This window comes from Polyodon spathula, chromosome 3 (assembly GCF_017654505.1).
Source record: "Polyodon spathula isolate WHYD16114869_AA chromosome 3, ASM1765450v1, whole genome shotgun sequence".
Classification (NCBI taxonomy): domain Eukaryota; kingdom Metazoa; phylum Chordata; class Actinopteri; order Acipenseriformes; family Polyodontidae; genus Polyodon; species Polyodon spathula.
This window is the reverse complement of record NC_054536.1, coordinates 53,066,305-53,087,288: the sequence shown is the minus strand read 5'-3', so window position 1 is coordinate 53,087,288 and position 20,984 is coordinate 53,066,305. Positions and strand designations below refer to the sequence as shown.

Here is a 20,984-nt window from a genome sequence, read left to right as displayed (position 1 = left end):
AATCCAGACCTCTCGATCAGCTCGGCGCAGTGCAAGCCCACTGATCAACTGGTCACCTAGCAACCCAGCTGCTTTCTGAAAGGCACACTCCACTCACCAGTGACAGGGCTTTCCCTGTCATAACTACAGTACCATATTTTCTGTACCACAATGACCTTTCACAAGGAGCTAAGCCATGCCTTCAGCATGGACAAGCACTCTTTTTTTAAATAAGACAATTTATATTGGCTCTAAGAAATTATTATTTATTAATGGAGATGATATCAGCAATTAACCAAAAAATAGTTAGCGTTGAAAAACCACTGAGGTCAACTGGGTGCATTTCAAAAGGTTTTTAAATGCCCGCCAAACAACTGCACTAAGAATTTTTTCTCATTATGCAATTAGATGTCACTTAATAATATAATGGTTTGAAGCTTTATGGCTGTTGCAACGGTCTACCAAAGATAGCAAATGGTTGATATTTGTTTTGTAAGCCTTCTCTACAGCTCCCTACCCAAATCACAAGTCTATAGTAGCTTAAAGAATGTACTTTATTCTAAAATTATATTTCTGTTGTCTATAACCCCTCCCCATTTGCAGCTCTTGGGGAAAACAGGTTCTACAAAAAGCTTTTGTATTTTCCTTGCAAAGATTTAGAAGTTTTTTAGTCTTACATTCTTTTTACAGTGGCATTTTCTATTAAAAACTGTGTTTTGTGATATGTAATTATCTGCTTCAGTTCAGTAGAGTTTTATTGTGAATTACAATGCAGGTGATATTAAGACTGTGTGCCAGAAGCAATCAAAGAGGCAGTCTAGAGACTCTTTCACACAGACAAGCTATTATGTCTCAAAGCCGGCACTGAAGCGGGCTGTGCGGATTGCCTGTACCGTCACAGGCCCGTCTTAATGGCTTGAGTGAAGAGCTTTGCCAGCACTGAAGTGTGCCTAAGTGTACCTGAAGATCCTGCAATTTGGCACTTAACAGGTAGTTATATGGTATAATATAATTGAAAATGAAAAGCAAACGCAATGCAACCAGATCCACTTCATCAGTCAAAGACGTTTATTTATTTATTTATTTTATTGTGTTGAAGCGGTTTCCTTTGCCATCAGAATGATTTGTTGTTTGACAGGTTTGAAAGCTGGTCTCTTGATCCCTTTGGCTGAAAGGGTTATGGTGGTATTATATTGGTATAAATGGTGCCATTTTGTGCTGGGTCTTGTTAAGAATTTTTTAGACATTTGAGATGGCTTTGAGATGGCTCAGTACTGGCAATTCTGTGTCAAAGTGGCCTAGGAGTCAGAAGCAATGCTGACAATTACTGATATTCGCTCTCTATCTTGTACTATTATATAAGTTATAATTGTACAGAATGATACTAAAGGCTGTGTTTAGTTGTCTCAGTAGCATCCACCTTTCCTCTGTGGGCGGTTGAGAACACTCCTGGGGGATTATGTGGTTCATTGTCTTGTATGAATGTACGAATTACTGGCCCGACACTTTGGCATACTGTGCTGAGGTAACATGTCAATTGTAAATTATTGTCTTGCACCTTGCCAAAAATTGATTTCAGAGTGTTTTCATCAGTAAAATCTGGCGTATTATACAAGGTCCGGAAATTTGTCTAATCATGCAAAGCATTGTAACATTTCCATTTGGAAGTCTGGGGAAATGCGGTTTTCACTGCTTTAATCCCTTAAAATGTGTAGCTTTAAACTTGGTAGTGGTACAAAACTTCAGGGTTATATTTACTCACATGTTTTTTTTTTTTTTTCTATCATTTAGTTAATTTAGTCTGCTGGAAAAAAATCTTCCAGTTCTACTTTGTGTAGTTTTCTTGTATTCTATGGGACTCTAATTTACAGTGCCTGTTGGACATTGGCAATAGACGACTCAAACATAATGCACTGAGTCTGTGTATAACAATAGGATGAACCCTAGACCATCATTGCAAGCAACAGCAGCCCTGTCAATGGCTGATAGTGCTGTCAGTGCCAGCTGTCATTGTCTGTTAAGGAGGAAATCACAATTGGTAGCATATAGTGTCCTTGTAAAAGCTAGCTATATCTGTATGCCAATGATCCTCTCCCACTAATCTCGAGTGACAACCCCTCTATAACATGTTCTGAATGCAGTCATAAAGACTTAAATGCTGGGCCTCTCTATTCATTATTGGCTTGTACACTTGTTACTGGAATTGGAATAAAAGTGTCAATCATGGGAAGCTTCAACTTGGGACTTGCGCCTAACAACATGATTTCTGCCTTGCTGTGACATATAGCATGGGCAGTGCACACTGGCCTTTAATTTGTATTGTACACTTGTATTTTTCTAGTCACTATCTAGGTGTAAAAGACTACCTAAAAGTATAGCATATACAGATTAGCAAAGTTAGCAAAGGGTTAGCTACAGAAATGACAAAAAACTACAATAATCAAGCATTTCAACTATAGTAGTACTTGTTGTTCAGTCTGCGGGGAGGGGGAACCATTTTTTACAATGCCAATCTCAATCACCAGAGTATTCTGGACCTGCCCTGGCTTGCAATAGCGTTTACCCATTCCCGGTGTTGTGTTGACAATGGCTTTCCTGGGTATTACTTAAAAATTGCAGACAGAAACCAAGTGTTTTTCCTTCTAGTGTTCTTTGCTGCCTGAGTGGTGAAATAGTAACCTATTAACGGAACAAGAGGTTAAAACATTAGGGTTGTTCGTTGTGTTCACTGTTGATAGTATACTCATGTTAAAGCAGACATACAGTACAGAGCTGACTGTAGAAGTAACTCAGTACAAACTGTTTGCAAGAAATTGCAGCTGAAAATGTATAACTTAGAGGCTTTAAAGGGTACATAAGGACCTTTTTAAGAACATAAGAACATAAGAAAGTTTACAAACGAGAGGAGGCCATTCGACCCATTTTGCTTGTTTGGTTGTTAGTAGCTTATTGTTCCCAGAATCTCATCAAGCAGCTTCTTGAAGGATCCCAGGGTGTCAGCCTCAACAACATTACTGGGGAGTTGGTTCCAGACCCTCACAATTCTCTATGTAAAAAAGTGCCTTCTAATGTCTTCTGAATGCCCCTTTGTCTAAACTCCATTTGTGACCCATGGTGCTTGTTTATTTTTTCAGGCCAAAAAAGTCTCTTGGGTCGACATTGTCAATACCTTTTAGAATTTTGAATGCTTGAATCAGGTCGCCACGTAGTCTTCTTTGTTCAAGACTGAATAGATTCAATTCATTTAGCCTGTCTACATATGACATGCCTTTTAAACCCGGAATAATTCTGGCTGCTCTTCTTTGCACTCTTTCTAGAGCAGCAATCTCCTTTTGTAGCGAGGTGATCAGAACTGAATACAATATTCAAGATGAGGTGTTAGTAATGCATTGTACAGTTTTAACATTACTTTACTTGATTTAAATTCAACACTTTTCATAATATATCCGAGTATCTAGTTGACTTTTTTATAGCTTCCCCACATTGCCTAGATCAGTGGTCCTCAAAGTAATTTTGGCACGGGCATAAATTGATGTTACTTGGCTGTTTGCAGGCACTCTGACTATTGCATAGGTTCTTATCTTAAACACTGCCTTCTTGCAACTATATATATATATATATATATATATATATATATATATATATATATATAAGAACATAAGAACATAAGAAAGTTTACAAACGAGAGGAGGCCATTCGGCCCATCTTGCTCGTTTGGTTGTTAGTAGCTTATTGATCCCAAAATCTCATCAAGCAGCTTCTTGAAGGATCCCAGGGTGTCAGCTTCAACAACATTACTGGGGAGTTGATTCCAGACCCTCACAATTCTCTGTGTAAAAAAGTGTCTCCTATTTTCTGTTCTGAATGCCCCTTTTTCTAAACTCCATTTGTGACCCCTGGTCCTTGTTTCTTTTTTCAGGCTGAAAAAGTCCCTTGGGTCCACACTGTCAATACCTTTTAGAATTTTGAATGCTTGAATTAGGTCGCCACGTAGTCTTCTTTGTTCAAGACTGAACAGATTCAATTCTTTTAGCCTGTCTGCATATGACATGCCTTTTAAGCCCGGAATAATTCTGGTCGCTCTTCTTTGCACTCTTTCTAGAGCAGCAATATCTTTTTTATAGCGAGGTGACCAGAACTGCACACAATATTCAAGATGAGGTCTTACTAGTGCATTGTACAGTTTTAACATTACTTCCCTTGATTTAAATTCAACACTTTTCACAATGTATCCGAGTATCTTGTTAGCCTTTTTTATAGCTTCCCCACATTGTCTAGATGAAGACATTTCTGAGTCAACAAAAACTCCTAGGTCTTTTTCATAGATTCCTTCTCCAATTTCAATATCTCCCATATGATATTTATAATGTACATTTTTATTTCCTGCGTGCAGTACCTTACACTTTTCTCTATTAAATGTCATTTGCCATGTGTCTGCCCAGTTCTGAATCTTGTCTAGATCATTTTGAATGACCTTTGCTGCTGCAACAGTGTTTGCCACTCCTCCTACTTTTGTGTCGTCTGCAAATTTAACAAGTTTGCTTACTATACCAGAATCTAAATCATTAATGTAGATTAGGAATAGCAGAGGACCTAATACTGATCCCTGTGGTACACCGCTGGTTACCACACTCCATTCTGAGGTTTTTCCTCTAATCAGTACTTTCTGTTTTCTACATGTTAACCACTCCCTAATCCATGTACATGTGTTTCCTTGAATCCCAACTGCGTTCAGTTTGAGAATTAATCTTTTGTGCGGGACTTTGTCAAAAGCTTTCTGGAAATCTAAATAAACCATATCATATGCTTTGCAATTATCCATTATCGATGTTGCATCCTCAAAAAAATCAAGCAAGTTAGTTAGGCACGATCTCCCTTTCCTAAAACCATGTTGACTGTATATATATATATATATATATATATATATATATATATATTGATATAATTTTTTTCTAAGAGTTTTACTGTGGTGATTCATGGCTCACTCTAATAAGGCCAAGTATCAGGCAGTAATTGTGCGTGCTGCCCTTATTCTTTAAATAATTGACATCAAATACACAATGCAAATATTTTTAAATAAGATGTTTACACAGATAACCATGAATAAACTAAAATAAAAAAGTGTAGATAGCATTTTGCTTTGTTTCAATTTGACAAATTTGTCAACACAACTGTTTTAAAGATTGTGTAGGTACAAGCACAGAATAAGCGAACAGCGCTGTAAACAGACTGCTGTGGTGCTTTTGTTGGAAAACGTGTTTAAAGCTTTCTTTATTTTCCCACGCTACAACCCGCCAGAAATGTGTTCACGAGCCATAATTTAAGAACAGCTGCCATTGGCATGATGGTCTGGCTTCATGGGCATGAATATGCCCGCGGGTACCACTTGGAGGACACTGGTCTAGATGAAGACATTTCTGAGTCAACATAAACTCCTAGGTCTTTTTTTTATTTTATTGTGTTGCATGTTCCCATGTGTTGCTACAACTGTTTACGTAAGGTATTGTTTTAGTTTTTTGTTTTTTACATTTTGACCACTTTTTAAAACTTTTAAATTGCATTCCCTGCATCAAGATGGCTTCACATGTACCCACATGGACCTCTCAGAATTACATTTCCCATCAAAAGTTTAAAAATACACACACCTTTTGTAAACAGTTGTAGTAACACCTAGGAACATGTAACACAATAAAATAAAAAGGTCCTTATGTACCCTTTAAATAGGTGACAGGTCAGAAAGCATTTTATTTTATAACAACACATAGAGTAAGTAACATTCATGTATTGACTTGTAATGAAAAAGCTAAGCAAATTGAATTGGTAAGCAATGTTTATTTATGATTGCAGTCATGCTCAACCCATCTGGCGCCCACTATAATGTGTTGTGTTGCATGTGTCTAATAAAGTGATTGGAATGTGTTATATTTATGTTAAATATACACAAAATAAAAGAAAATTGTGAAAAAAGAACTATTCTCTGTCAGAGGACCACTCATTTTGTTTACATTTTCTTTGCTGTGTTTTTGAACAGTTACATATCAGAGACGATCGTCGCTCGCTAAAATTAAGAGTGTGTTTATTTAATGTTCAGATGCCAGTCTAAAGATGATGCTACAGTACCCTGTAATTTCAATGGAATCTCCCTCCCTTATTTTCCCTGCCTTAAGCAGTCAAGTTTAATATATACTGTAACTAGCAAGAGTGATTACCTCATGGGAGTTTTTTTGTTGTTGTTCTGGAACCAAACATGACAGTCTTTAATAATATAGAGGTAGTATCGCAGTCCTTCGGGTGAGATTTGTGTCTTTTTAGAATGTTCCTTGAAATAAAACAAGTAATGCATACAAACAAACTACTCTAGTATGGTATTCAACAGAAGATGGCAGAAAACCTTCAATACTAATATGGTTTAGTAACTATTTGCACTACAGTAGCACTTTGTCATATGGGCATCTTTTGTTTTTAGTAGAATACCAGGGGTTTACAATAAAAATTAAAAAAAAAAATGTTTCAGCAGCAGTGGTGCTTTATTTTACTGTCCTTTTTACCTTGTATTTCTATGAGTTATGTTGCTTGCATATGCTTAGTCATGCTTTAATTATACTTATATTCTGCTTTACTTTTACAATGGTATACCTCAGTAAACTTATTATTATTATTATTATTATTATTATTATTATTATTATTATTATTATTATTATTATTATTATTTTAACAAAAATGCATATTGGTGCCATACACCAACATTCCAATATCTCATTGCCTCTCTTTTAAGTGCTTTAGGAGCACCTTGGTGAACTGTAAGGAGACTTCCTCCAGGCATTACAAATGACATTAGGCTAAAAAAGTGAATTTTGTTCATATTCCGATTTACAGGCCAAGCGTTCTAGACTGTAAAATTAAGGCTGGTCAGAGCAAGATTGTAATCAGCTGTGTGCCTGAAGTAATTTCCAGTGTTGGTTTTTCTTTTTTTCTTTTGTCTTTCACAACTATCAGATTAGACCTGTTTTCTGTCACTGAGGTCTAGATGAAATGTGGTAGGATGTGTTTTAAGTCAAAATTCACCCTCTCATCCTTTCAGAGTTTTTTGCTCATTAAATATTTCCATAGGAATTTGATATGCTCTGTATGTCTTATATGTGTTTTAATGAAAACATATTCAAACATATATGGTACTACACTATGGTACTTTTACACTTCCGAGGACATTTTACCAGAGCCGTGTTTTTGGGATCAGAACATGTTACTGTCTGCGAAGTATGTCAGTCATTATGGGAATCCTCGTTTGGTAATGACAGGAAAGAAGGCATTGAAGGGGTGGGGAGAATTTCACTCTCCAGGAAAAACCTAGGAAGTTCAAGACTACATGAAAGCAAGGGATGCAAGCAGAGCTTTATTTAAATAAACGTTGTATCTAAAAGTGAAAGTTAAAATAACATGTCTTTCCATCAAAACTGCACATTTGAAACCTACATAGTGATTAGAATCATATGACAGGCAAGGTTTAGGGTTACATTGCTTTATTAGATATAACCATTTTAAAACTCTTTTTAGACAAACGTTTGGCTTTGGTAACTATTGGTCATTAAAGGCAACATCTGTTTCTCCTGCATATCTTAATATTAAGCCAAAGCCCTGCTTATGAAAGCAGTAATCAAGTTAAGTTTCAGAGAATGCAATAATAGTATTGTGTGACCTGCATATGTATAACATATTCAAAATAAATATATGAGTCTTTATGTAGTATTGCATTACCCCGACACATCACAACGCTATCAGCATTGGAAATAAGGAAAGGTTCAAACTATGATTTTGTTTTATTGCCCAATTCCACATAAGCATTGCCTTCCCCATCATTTTGGGAATGATAAAAATGAAGTTAGTCCTGTTTAAGAATTTAATGTGGTATTGATTTATGTCTCAAAGCTTTCAATTCCAGTCAGTATGTCTCAAGATATTCAAGTTTCTTTTCCAGGCAAGGCCTAGAACGTTTCTGAAATTAATTTAGGAATGTAATTGATTTGAATGGACTGTAGATTTAAAAATATTAAAAAAACCCTGGCATGTATGACTATTACTGGCCTTAGAAATTTTAATATAAAACCATTTTTATCAAACAAAATGTTGTGCATGATTATATATGACCGCTAGCCTAAACGTTAGAAGCCAGTTTTATAGTAGTTCATGAACGCAATACGATACTGAACAAATAATGCACAATGAAAATACGATGCGTTTGAAGTAACCTGCGTATCCTGTAAAAATTGTTATTTATAACTCTAATAAATAACAATTTATGCATGTGGTAGAATCAATTGATCATAAAAAATATTATTGTAGAGCTGACAGTAAAAGTCACTACCGTTTGTGCGTGTGCGTGTGTGTGTGTGTGTGTGTGTAGTGCCTACCGTTTGTGCGTGTGCGTGTGTGTGTGTGTAGTGCTTATTTTTTTGCCGGGCACAGCCCCAGAACATCTTCAGTTATGAAAGTTAAAAACCGCATACACATTTTTGCTATCAAATTCGTTTTCTTAAAATGCTCTACACAGTTCTTGCGTCCGCGCTAAGAGAGACAGTCCGCTGCCAAGTTCATACTTTAGTACTTTACGAATTTTACAAGGACTGCGACTCTGTTGCCGTTTTTTATTCATTAATAAGCTTACTTGATTTGAAAAACTGAGTACACAACAAAATATGAAAGCTGAACATTAATTTCAACAAAGAACAAGAACAAGTTTTATGAGAAAAAAAAAAAAAAAAAAAAAAAAAAAAAAAAAACCGTAGCCTACTTCAATATGAACACAAAGATCATTGCTGCAGTATGGCCACTTGCCCGGTTTAAGTGATAACAGATCAAAACTGCTGAAAATACAGCAGCTGTCTGTCTGTTTGTCCATCAACACGCAAGCGCACCACGTGTGTTTGTCTGAAAATCACGGGAGAGTGAGGATACGTGCGAGAGAAGTACTGGGTATGAAAGTGAAATTTGTTGGACTGGTCAAAAGATAACTTTTTCCATTGATACAACCTCAACTATTCCTGTGGAATTCTACGATGTCGCCGTTAAAATAGTGAGTCGCTGTTGCATATAATTGGCATAAGTAAATATTGTTTATTAACATATGACATGATGTAGTCCTATAATTCACTGTGAGGGGCGGGGCAGTTTTGTGGTATTTTTTTTTTTTTTTTTTGTATTTCAAAAGTGGGAACCCTACGAAACTTTATTTATTTATTCAAGGCGGTTGCCTTGAATTAAACCTGCATGTATTACTACGTTATATATGAATGATGTAGAATAAGCGGTTGTAGACATGTAAAACTAGTACATACAATACTCTCAAATAAACGTGCATGAATTTGAATGTGCAGTTCTTAAGAAAAGTGTTACTCATTGTCATTGCTTGTGCCCAGGCACCTCTTTATTTACAAAGCAATATATATATATATATATATATATATATATATATATATATATATATACATACACACACACACACACACACACACACACACACACACACACACACACACACAAGTTAAAAACAGTGAGAAGGGAGGGCCGCAAAATTTCGTTTACCTAGGGCAGCAAAAATCCTTGTACAGTGTAGCATAAAATCACAATCACATTTTTAAGTGTCTCTCTCCCCCCTCTTAGTTACTTAATTGAACCAATTATTGGCTTAATTAGTCAAGATTAACAGGCGTTCCAGATCTTTAGCCATTGATTATGTAGACACACCTGTAAAACCTGCTGGATAGGGGTTCTCCAGGACCAGGGTTGGAGACACCTGAGAGCATAAAAATAGCATTTATTTTGTTTGACTATGGATCAGGCCCTAGTTTTATAACAATTGCATTGTAATGAAGAAAGCTATCCCAGCAGACATCATAGATTAGTAACTATTGGCTTGTGGAAGGCAATATGACTGGAACATTTTAACATTTATTCCCAAACTGACACAGTTTTGTTTTCCACTAACATTGAAATTGATCCAAGATACCTTTTAAAGACTTCTGCAACTGTGGAACGTAACATGCACTCCATATGGTACTTATGGTAAAGGAAACCCTCTTGCAGTGTTTTTGTTATGTATTTGTGTCCGGAAATAAGTGAGCCCAGAACAGGAGAACTGTACAAATCAAACATCTTTGTTAAGGCAGTTACACACAGAACACCCAACACAGAACCCAAAGAACCCCGAAGCACACACGCGCCTTCCTTTTCACAGTCCAGCTAACACGCGGCCTTACATGTGTTAATATACATTGTAACTTTTTCATGCGTGCTGTGCATGTGAATACGCTCTGCACCTGCAGTAATATATATATATATATATATATATATATATATATATATATATATATATATATATATATATATATATATATATATATATCAGTTTTGAACTAGTACAAACCAATCTGGCTATGTCACATATAAAGTGATGTGCTACATATTGTGTATAATGTTGAAAGATACTGTAGAATATTGAGTTTGATAATATTTTGATGTATATATTTAGACTGTAGGGGATATATAGACACTCTCCATTTTGGCAGGTCCTTGGATGGAGATGCAGATGGATCACATTAGTTTAATGCACAGCTACGTCTTAGTTGGTGCTTATCTTGGTGAGATATTATCACTATGAAGTTCAACATCTATTGTAATGGAAATCATGAATTTCTGGATACATGCAGTGACTGCTGTGAATAGTGCAGCTGGCAAAAAGGGAAATACCTTGTGACATCATGGAGAGACAGCTGACAGGAGGAAAGAGACCCTATTGGGGTTGGCAAGGGTTATCTACCCTGGTCGGCAGTATCAAGCTGTGTGTTTTCAAAGGTAAACAGGATGCTGGAGACACCCGCCCAAGGCTTTTAAGAAATTAAAGAGAAAAATACCCTAGAGACTGCGAGAGCGGGGGCTGAAGATGACTCAACGTTGGATAACACGGTTAACGATTTAGGAACCGGAATGGATATGAGAATGGAGAGTACTTCACAAAAGACTAGTTCAAGGTCTGCAGTTAGCAAAGACATGGAACTCCAGGTTTGTGTCTGCGACTGGAGCAAGGCAACAACGGTCAGGGGTTTGAAGATTCTTCAAGGGAGAATGAAATGCTGAGGGAGAAGGGACAAGGGCCTCGCATTGATCAGTATTTCTTACGAAGTCAGTCAAGTCAGTCGAATGAAATCCAGTGACAGGAAACAAACCACAGTTCACAGGATATCAGCACCCCTATCATAGACATGAGGAGGACTTGTGTGGATATAACTAGTGATGAACCTAATGATCCTTGTGAACCCGGTCAGATGAACCAGAGTAAGAGAGAAAAGAACCTCATCAGGCACAAGCTTGGAGTTAAATGGCCAAGAGCTTGTGAGAAAACTGCGTGGGACACAGTAAACACAGATCTCTGTTTTACTTTGGAAAGGTTAAATGGAACAGTTGAAAAGAAGCTGGATAAATTTGGGACATATTTACGCATATGGAAGCGAGAGGTTTGGAATTGAAAAAAGGAAAGAAAAAGTACAAAAAAGGAAGGAAAAAGTCTAGACAGCAGCAGGAGTTTGAAGGCTTAGAGAAAGGAAGCAGTTGAGGAAGCAATGGAGAAAAGCAGAACAAGGTCAGAAGGAGGGACTCAATCTGTTACAAAGGGTCATAAAAGATAAGCTTGCAACATTGTGCAGAGCTGAGCGCCTATGGAAACGCTACAAAAAGAAAGAGCGTGCGAGAACTAACTTTTATAAAGATCCATTCAAATTTGTAAAGAAGATATTCACCAGCGAGAAAAATGGCACACTAAAATCATCTAAGTTTGAGCTGGAGAGATATTTAGAGGAAACACATACAGATTCAAAAAGACAGGAGCCTATGTCAATTCCTTCAGATAATCCACCTATCAATCCACCCGAATACCAAATGAAGGACTGTGCACTTAAGTGGAAAGAAGTAGAGCAAGCTGTGAAAAAAGCAAGGGCATCATCATCTCCAGGGCCTAATGGAGTTCCATACAGAGTATACAAGAGTGCTTCTGGAGTTCTACGAATCTTGTGGAAATTGATGAAAGTGGCATGGGAAAAACAGGTTGTACCAAGAGCATGGCGCTGAGCAGGTGGAGTCTTTATACCAAAAGAAAAGGATTCTACAAGCATCGGTCAGTTTCATCCTATTTCCCTATTAAATGTAGAAGGCAAGATTTTCTTCAGCATTATTGCTCAGAGATTGTCAACTTACCTATTAAAGAACTGCTTCATTGACACTTCAGTACAAAAAGCGGGCATTCCAGGTTTCCCAGGATGCTTAGAACACTTCAGCGTAATCTGGCAACAAATTCAATCAGCAAAAAAGGACAGGAAGGAGCTCCATGTGACATTCCTGGATTTGGCTAATGCATATGGTTCAGTGCCACATGAACTTATTTGGGCAGCATTTGATTTTTTCAGCGTACTGATGACAATAACAAATTTAGTGAAAGCCTACTTTGGAGATTTGCAATTTAGTTTTTCAACTTCAGAATTCAGCACTACATGGCAATGCCTAGAAGTTGGAATAATGGCAGGATGTACCATTTTATTACAGGCTTTTACCATGGCAATGGAAGTAATTATAAGGGCATCAAAATGAGTAGTGGGAGGAGAGCGCTTGGCTTCTGGAATATGACTACCACCAATTCGAGCATACATGGATGACATGACAACAATGACTACAACAGTAGCCTGCACTAATCAGTTATTGAGCAAATTAACCAATAACATTGAATGGGCACAAATGCAGTCCAAGCCCACTTAATCAAGGAGCATCTCTATAATTAAAGGTAAAGTAGTAGATAAAAGGTTCTAGATTCATGGTGAGGCAATACCAACAGTGTCCGAGAAGCCAGTGAAAAGTCTAGGGAGATGGTACAACGGGGATCTAAAGGACACAGTTTGTATGGGAGAAGTTAGACAACAAGCAGTGGAAGGGTTGAAGAGCAAAGACAGCAGTGCTTTATCAGGCAAACTGAAACTCTGATGCTTTCAGTTTGGTCTACTGCCAAGACTGCTGTGACCACTGACCGTACGAGGTTTCCTTGACAACAGTTGAGAAGCTGGAAGCTTTAATCAGTTTATACGTAAGGAAATGGTTGGGAGTTCCCCACTGCCTCAGCAGAATCGGACTTTATGGTAAAGGAATACTGCAGCTACCAATCTCTGCTCTAACCGAGGAGTTTAAGTGCGCCAAAGTCTGACTGGAAATGACATTAGTAGATTCACGTGACAAATACATAAGGGAGGCAGCACCTGTGCTGAAAACTGGAAGAAAATGGATGGCAAAGAAAGCTGTGGAAGATGTAAGGCTGCCCTTGGAATCTGAGATATTATGGGGCAAGTTCATCATGGAAAAGGAGGTTTTGGTCTCAGTTCAGCTCCTCCATGGCACAAGGCAACCGCAGCTCAACGGAGGAAGCTGGTAGTCAATGAGGTGCAAAAGCAGGAGAGTATCAGGTGTGTAAAGGCCATTTCCCAGGCAAAGTAGGTTTCCTCATCAGATTAGCATGTGATGTTCTCCCATCACCACATAACCTAAACCTCTGGGTGGGTGAGGATCCCTCATGTTCTTGTTGTTCATTACGTGCAACATTAAGGCACATTTTGACAGGATGTAAGGTGGGTCTTAGCTAAGGACGGTTTACTTGGCACCATGACCGAGTGCTGCATGTTTGGCCTTAGCATTGGAAAACAAGCGTAACCTGACCAAGAAGTTGCCACCAGTTCCATCAAAGCATTACACACAAAAAACAATATTCTTCCATCCAGGAGAGCAACCACCAAGAATAGGTGTTAAAATCAAGCCTTGCTCAGAACAACTGGAAGCTGCTAGAGACTGGAAGATGCTGGCAGATGTTGGTCAACGGCTTATTTTTCCTTCTGAGATTGCCACCAGTAACCTTTGACCAGATATTGTCTTGTGGTCTGGATCAGCACGCCTTGTTCATCTAGTAGAGTTAACAGTGCCATGGGAAGATGCTGTGGATGAGGCGTATGAGAGGAAGAAACTTCGGTATGCTGAACTAGCTGCTGAAGCCGAACAGCGAGGATGGAAAGTCCGAGTTTACCTAGTGGAGGTGAGTTGTTGAGGATTTGTGGCACACTCTACAACCCGGTTTCTCGGATATGTCGGCTTCAGAGGCCAAGAGTTGTGTCGCACAGTGAAGAACTTATCTGAAGCAGCAGAAAGGAGCAGCAATTGGCTGTGGTTGAGACGGAAAGATTCTGGATGGGGATCTCAAGCACAATAGAAAGAAACCAACGCTGATGTACAGGTTAGTAAGCTGGGCTGAGCTGAGTGGGGGGTGGAGGAGGGTGATGCTGGGATACCAGAATCACTGTTGAGCCCTCTAGAGGTGCCGTGGACTAGTCAACGAAACACAGAGGATGGAAGGTGCCCACTTGAAGACCCCAAATCTGTACCCTACTTAGTTCAATCCAGACGGTTGTCATGCTGATGCTCTGGGGAGACCGCACTGGGTTGATCCCCGAAGCCAGCATCGCAGCCGTTGTGTGCTTAGTTGGTGCTTATCTTGGCAAGAGCTGAGTTCAAATCAGCAAGAAGTTCAACATCTACTCTCCTGTAATGGAAATCTTGGGGTCATCAGCATCAGTGAACCAGCTTGTGTAAACCCTGTTTAGAAGGTAGTCACTTCCAAAACACCACAAGCCCCTGGTACTGCATAGATTTGATTCATTTTGAAGGGATGCATGCTGTAGCTTTATGAATAATCTGAAAGTGACTTAAGCTCGCCGCACACATCCTTACTCAAGCCGTCCCAACTCATCTCATCTGAGTTTGCACTGATTCTGCGATCAGTTGTACTCAGTTTTGGATTGACATCACAATTGAGTTTTTCCCGACTGCATGTCGCACACTGTCAAGACTGAATTAGACGGACAACAACTAGATCTTGGTGATTACTATCTATGCAAATTTAATTAATTCTGCCCTGTACACATTTTTGTATTAACTTAGCCCAACATAGCGACCCTGATATTATGTGTGGCATCGTATGCTGATTAGATGGGGCTTGTGATGGGGCTTGTGATTTGTGACCTATTGGAGATCGACGCTCTGGTTACTTCTGTTTTAGCGCAGTAAGAAAGTATAGGCTGCCAGTAGATTGATAATCAAAAGGAAAAAATCTATAACTTACCTTTGATTAACAAATGCCTAAAAAAAAAAAAAACTATTCAAATGTGCACATACTGGTATTTTTTTAATTTGGGACTCTCAGAGCAATTCAAGAGTAATGTATTTTTACCTGTGAAACTAAAGCTGTCAATATTTCGCCATCATATGACAAGTTACATGACAAGCTAGGTCACTTAAACCTGCTTCGCCATTGGTTGACACCCTTGATTGGCAAGCGCCGCACACAGACAGACTGATCGCATTTGAACAAAACTGCGTCTGAAAAAGATTCAACATGTTCCATCTTCAAATCTGAAGACATCCTGACTGAAATCTGCATAATCTTGGTTTTAAGGGCATGAATACTGCTACGATTCATACAGTCTCTGTACAGCCAGTTGAGATGAGATGAGTCGGGGACGGTTTGAGTCAGGCTGTGTGCGGCAGGCTTAAGATAGTGTGCAGAAGAAAGAGTTTTGCACAATGAGGTAGCAGAGATTAATGTCTTTGGCTACATTTCAGCTAGTCTTCAGATGGTTCTGTAAAGTGACCTGAAAAGTTGTCTTATGGGGTCGCTTTGCTGTTGATGTTCTATTAGCAATTTCTTTGAGAGCAAGGGTTACAATGTGAACTCTCCTCTCTCCTACTAATTTGTATTGGTCACTAGGGTTTGTGAAGAATACCAATTGAGTGCTCTATCTTAAGGCATGTATAGTAGTGTAATTGAATGTGCCCTGTTTCATATGTAATATATAATATGAGAATACTGGTGGTCTTCTTGGCAACAGCATGAAATTGGCAAGTTGTATAATTGCAGCCCAAAATGTGAAGAGACTTGAGATCCTGTTATTTCCTGATAGTGTGTTGAACAACATTTACTGTTCCCTCAAGAAGAACATTCAATATGCCTTGTTTTTTGAACACTAAGCAAAAGTTAAAAAAATAGAAAAAAACAAACCCTGAGACGTTTTCATTTACTTCTGCTTCAGCTTTAGTTGATGATAGAAATACAGAAAGAAAGAACAAAATAGAAACCAATCCATAAAGGAACTGGAAAGGGTTAAAAGAAGACAACCTTAATTAAAACTTGGTTGAAGCTTAGAGAAAACTGATCTGTATTAGCTGAAGGCCATGCTTGTCTGCAGGGACCCTGTGAGCTGGAAGAGGGAAAATAATGGGTTCTTCTGTGTTTCTTTTTTTTATATAGATGGAAATACTTATGTTGCATTTTACCTCATAACCTGTAGCCTCCAGACAGGCAGTGCATTTTTGGCACCCTGGCTCCAGTGTCCTAAAATCGCTTCTGGGTATTGTGTGGAAATAAGGGGTCTAACAAAGCATTTCAGGTCAAATGGCAAATGAGTATGGCCTTGTCTCCAACAAACAGGGAAACAGATCAGAGTGCTGATAATTTAAACAGTACAGACTTGAGAGTGAGAATCTGCATTGTTCAGCTCCAGTCTCTGAGATGTATTATGCATTTCTGTTAGAAGTAGACAGACTATTGAATAACATTTCTCATTTATTATTCTTGCTGTTTATCCCATTCCCAATGGGTAAATATAGATGCTAAGATTGGGGTAAAGTCAGTTCGATGATCCCAGAGAACTAGCTAGGGCTCTCCTCTGCTGGTCAGCATTTCTTTAGATTTGTTTTGTTTCTTTTAAACAATTAAACCCCTTTCAAGTTTGAGGTACAGTTGCACTTGGTATTTTGTTTTATCATAAATAAATGTTACAAAATAAATTGAACAGTAGTGATTTATTAGTTTTGTTTCAGTTCTAATTTCAGTTCTAGGGGAGCGGGTCTTGGTCAATATGTTTTATTTTAGGAACTGGAAAAGAAAAAAACATTACGCCTAACAAGCCTGAACATTTTTTTTCTATTCATTCCCACCTCTCCACACTGTATATAGTCTTGGTCTCTATGAAAAACATGTATAGTTTTCTGTGGAACCCATCTACTTTAACAGACTTCCAAGGTAACTTACTGCAGATATTCATGACCCATTCCCCATTTGCTCCTAAAATAGTTTCTATTTCTTTGTCAGTGTGAAAAATGTATGTTGAATCCACTTGTAGTTTCATTGTTGTTGATCCTATGTCACAGAAAATGTACTTCTCTTTACTCTTTTTGGGTCCTTAGAAAAGTTTCAGTTTCACCCAGACAATGGAGCTTTGAGTCAAAGTATCAACAGCAACCGTGGCCTGCTCCTGAACACTGAGTGCTATGGAATGGAGGGTTCATCCAATGAACAGAAAATAAGAAAACAGGTGAGTGAGTGCAAAACACACTTCTTAATTCGCTTCACTTTAAGGCAATCAGGGTGAACTTCAGGCTCTTTTTTTTCACGAAGAAGACAAAAGCTTTACACAGTTTGCCATGCAATGTCTTCCAGAACTGCTGTTTATCAATGCTAAGCTGGAATCTTATTTGCACTTCACATTTTAATATGGAATATTAATATTACTCTATTAGCCTGTTGCAAAGTGGCCACCAAAGGGAGAAAAACGATTCTGCAAATCGAATGAAAATGTATCCCTAATCCTATTAGCCAAATTAATATCGAATTATGAAAAGCCTTGAAGTACAGGACTTAACAGGGACTTTCTGGCAGGGTGTGATGTAATCTATTTTTGTGCCTCAGCTGGTGGACGGCTTACGTTTAAGTAATTTCCAATATGTTAGGAGATCAAAAGCCATCCTCTCACCACTGAAGTAGTAATCGCCTCTCTCTGCTGGGGGTTGGTTGGGTAGTGTTCGGGGGGGTATGCAAAGGCTGCTGGCATTTCCAAAGATAAAAGGGTTGACATTTCTATTGACTTTGATGTTAATAATCCTTCACAAGTTGGAAAAGATGAGGGATTTTTATTTTTTTGGAGAACCTTTAATGTTCCAAAACGTGCAAAAGTAAATATCAGGTGGAGCACAAGTGGAAGAGATAGCGGTAGGGTGGACCATTTCAGAACCCTGAACCTTATTGCTTTTGAGGTCAGAGAATTACGTAAACCCCACACAGTCATAAAGAAAGTTAGCGCTCCTCAGATATGATGAAGGTGATGATAAATATGTTTTTCTTTTCTCATCATCTAGCTGTGTTTGACCTCCCCTTGTGTTAGTCTGTGGTAATGTGAAGATTCTTGGGAATTGCCTTCCATTATTATTTTAACAGTATTAACAAATGACAGCGGTGTGCCATTTTTAATATTATAAAGTGCGTGGAATCTAAAGACGTGGTCTTAAATACAATAAATTAAAGCTTTCAAGTGACACTCTTTTAAACAATGAATTAAAGGTTCTGCCATTGTGCTCTCAATTCCACATTCAAGATAACAGTGAGAATGTAAACTTTCAATCATGGAGGTGTTTCTTTGTGATTCGGACAGGTGAGTAAGTTGAAAGCCAGCTGACCACTGGACCTCAATTTAAAGCCAGTGCAACAGAAATCATCTATATATGCTGTGCTGAAGAGATAAAGAAATGCATCGCCTTGCTTTTCAGCTGGACAGAATTAGTGGAGTGGTTGTGTGTTTAACAAAGAGATACAGTACATTTTACTTTAGCTGTCTGATCTTTGTACAGAATGTGCATGAGTTGCTAAAGAATTGCCTAATCACCTCCTTACTGTATTTCACCTCCTCCACTCCATGCAGACAGAAGTTTGGAGGGTTAAAGGGTCTATTTACTCAATTTGATATATTTAAATGAGTTTTTTAGAGCTTTTTTGTGAGAGTCAATTGAAGGCCTACAAAGCTGAGTAGTTTTAGTTGAAGTTTCTTGTCTTAAACACAGCAATTTAGATGAAGATAGCTGCAACCAGTAAATGCAAATGATGTTATGGTGGATTATATCTCTCTTGTCATAAGACCTCTTCTTTTCAACAGCTGTAATTTTGTTTCTCTCCCCTTTGACATTCACTCTGTACTATACTGAAGGCATAGATTGAATAATGTATCTATCTAGCGTCTTCAGTAATCTAGGTGCCTAAAGCATTGTCACAACATGTTTTGTAGAAATCTTGAAGGCACCCCACTGTAAAGGATTTAAATACAAATTATAATAGTTTTTTGTTTGTTAACTTTCATACAGTTGTTAGTTAAAGTTTAAAAAAAAAACTAAATTGGAACAATAAAATCTCACATAATATTTTATTTAAGCACATAAACACCCTAAATCTCAGCCTGCCACCTTTCCTTGAAGGGTAAAAACAGAGCTGCCATCACCCTTCACAACCTTTTACACACCCTTCCCACCCCATCTCACTCCAGCCCACGTGTGTTCTTTGACAGTGAATTTGCTAAGTTGGTTGGAATGTAGATGGTAAGGCAGAGATCAGGTGTTATCCAATACTGCAGACAGCTGTTACATGCTTGGACACTAACAATAATATAAGTTGAACGTAGTGTGGTATTCTGGTTTTGGGGTTCTAGATCAACCTGTAAAACAGTGACGGCCCATAAAGAATGATTATTGTGCAAAGGTCTGTTTAAATTTGTTATTTATTAAATAGGAAAACTGAGCGATCCAAGACAAAAGTGACAGCAGGCCATATGGCACCAGAGAACTCTTTAATACCCTGTCAATAAAATGACACATTTCCCAAGGCAACCTGAGCAGGGTTATGAGTCTCTACAGCCTCATAAATATCTCACTAAATCAATATTGGCAATAAGAATAGTAAATATAGTATTAAATAATAGACTTAGCATTCTGCTGAATTGCATGTGGATGAGGCGCATTTAACAAGGAATTTGACCTCAAATGTATTTAATACATGTATTAGTCTGTCACTACTACGTACTCTATTTCTGTTTGCTGTAAGAAACCTAGACACTGACAGTGTGGGGCTGAGTTAGCCTTTAACGACTCCAAGAGTCAATAAAGAAACCTGCCCTTTCCTTAAAGTGTGCAAAGAGAAAACCATGTCCAAAGAACTCCTTTGTCAAGTGATTGCATTTGCCTACGTATGAACACCACTAATTATTAGGCTAATAATAGCAAAAATACAGTATTACTATTTTTAATAAAATGGAATCGCAGGATAAAAACTAAACAAAACAAAAAAGTTAATCCTTAACTCCTGGGATTATGAAGTGTGTGGAATTGGATTCCCTATTCCAGACCTATTGAGTGTGTTCATATCATATAGTGAGTGCCCATCAACAAGCTGTCTGGCAGCTGATTAACATGAACAGACGACTGCACTGAACACTTTAACATGTCAACATTTTGTTAAAAGTCATATTTGACTTCTTGATATAAATGATACCTTTCTACTTTCTTAAATTTAGCTTTTGGAAATATTCACTTCAAAACAATGTGCTTATTCTGGCTGGATTCGATACTGCACAAGACACACGTAGCATTTTAATTGTCCAGTTCAAGTGTTCAACGATAACATTCAATTTAAATAAATTTAAAAAAAAAAAAACCTGCATATTCAATGTGTTATTCGATATTCACAGTTCCGCATGCTACCTGATTTAAAAAAAAAAATGCCTGTATTTGTAAATTTTTAACTATTTTATACAAAATGCCCCATTGGTTTTCTCTCTACACTTCTGCATTTGTTGGAAGAAATGCGTGACTTTTGTTGAGAATTGTTGTCTGATTTTGTCTTAAATTAGAAACCTAGTTTTGCTTTTTAAAAGCATAGCCTGTTTTTGGACTCTTTTTGCCATACTTATTTGTCTGGATTTTGAAATAATTCTACATAGCATTTAGTTTTAATTTCTGTTCCTTCCTTGCGTGCCTTCTGAGCCAGCAAATCGAGGCTTGTTTATTTTTTTTTAATGACCTGCTTAAAGCTTTTTGTAACATGAAGTCATATT

The 20,984-nt window shown here is 37.9% G+C and overlaps 1 protein-coding gene across 2 annotated transcripts in view; it reads left to right on the top strand.

Moving 5' to 3' along the window:
- LOC121313173 (uncharacterized protein KIAA2012 homolog) overlaps window positions 1-20,984 on the top strand; it is a 177,078-nt gene that overhangs the window by 35,603 nt on the left and 120,491 nt on the right. For both annotated transcript variants that reach the window (XM_041245465.1, XM_041245464.1), the window contains exon 5: window positions 17,299-17,426. In XM_041245465.1, the coding sequence (XP_041101399.1) occupies window positions 17,299-17,426 (128 nt within the window). The remainder of the gene's footprint in view (window positions 1-17,298; window positions 17,427-20,984) is intronic.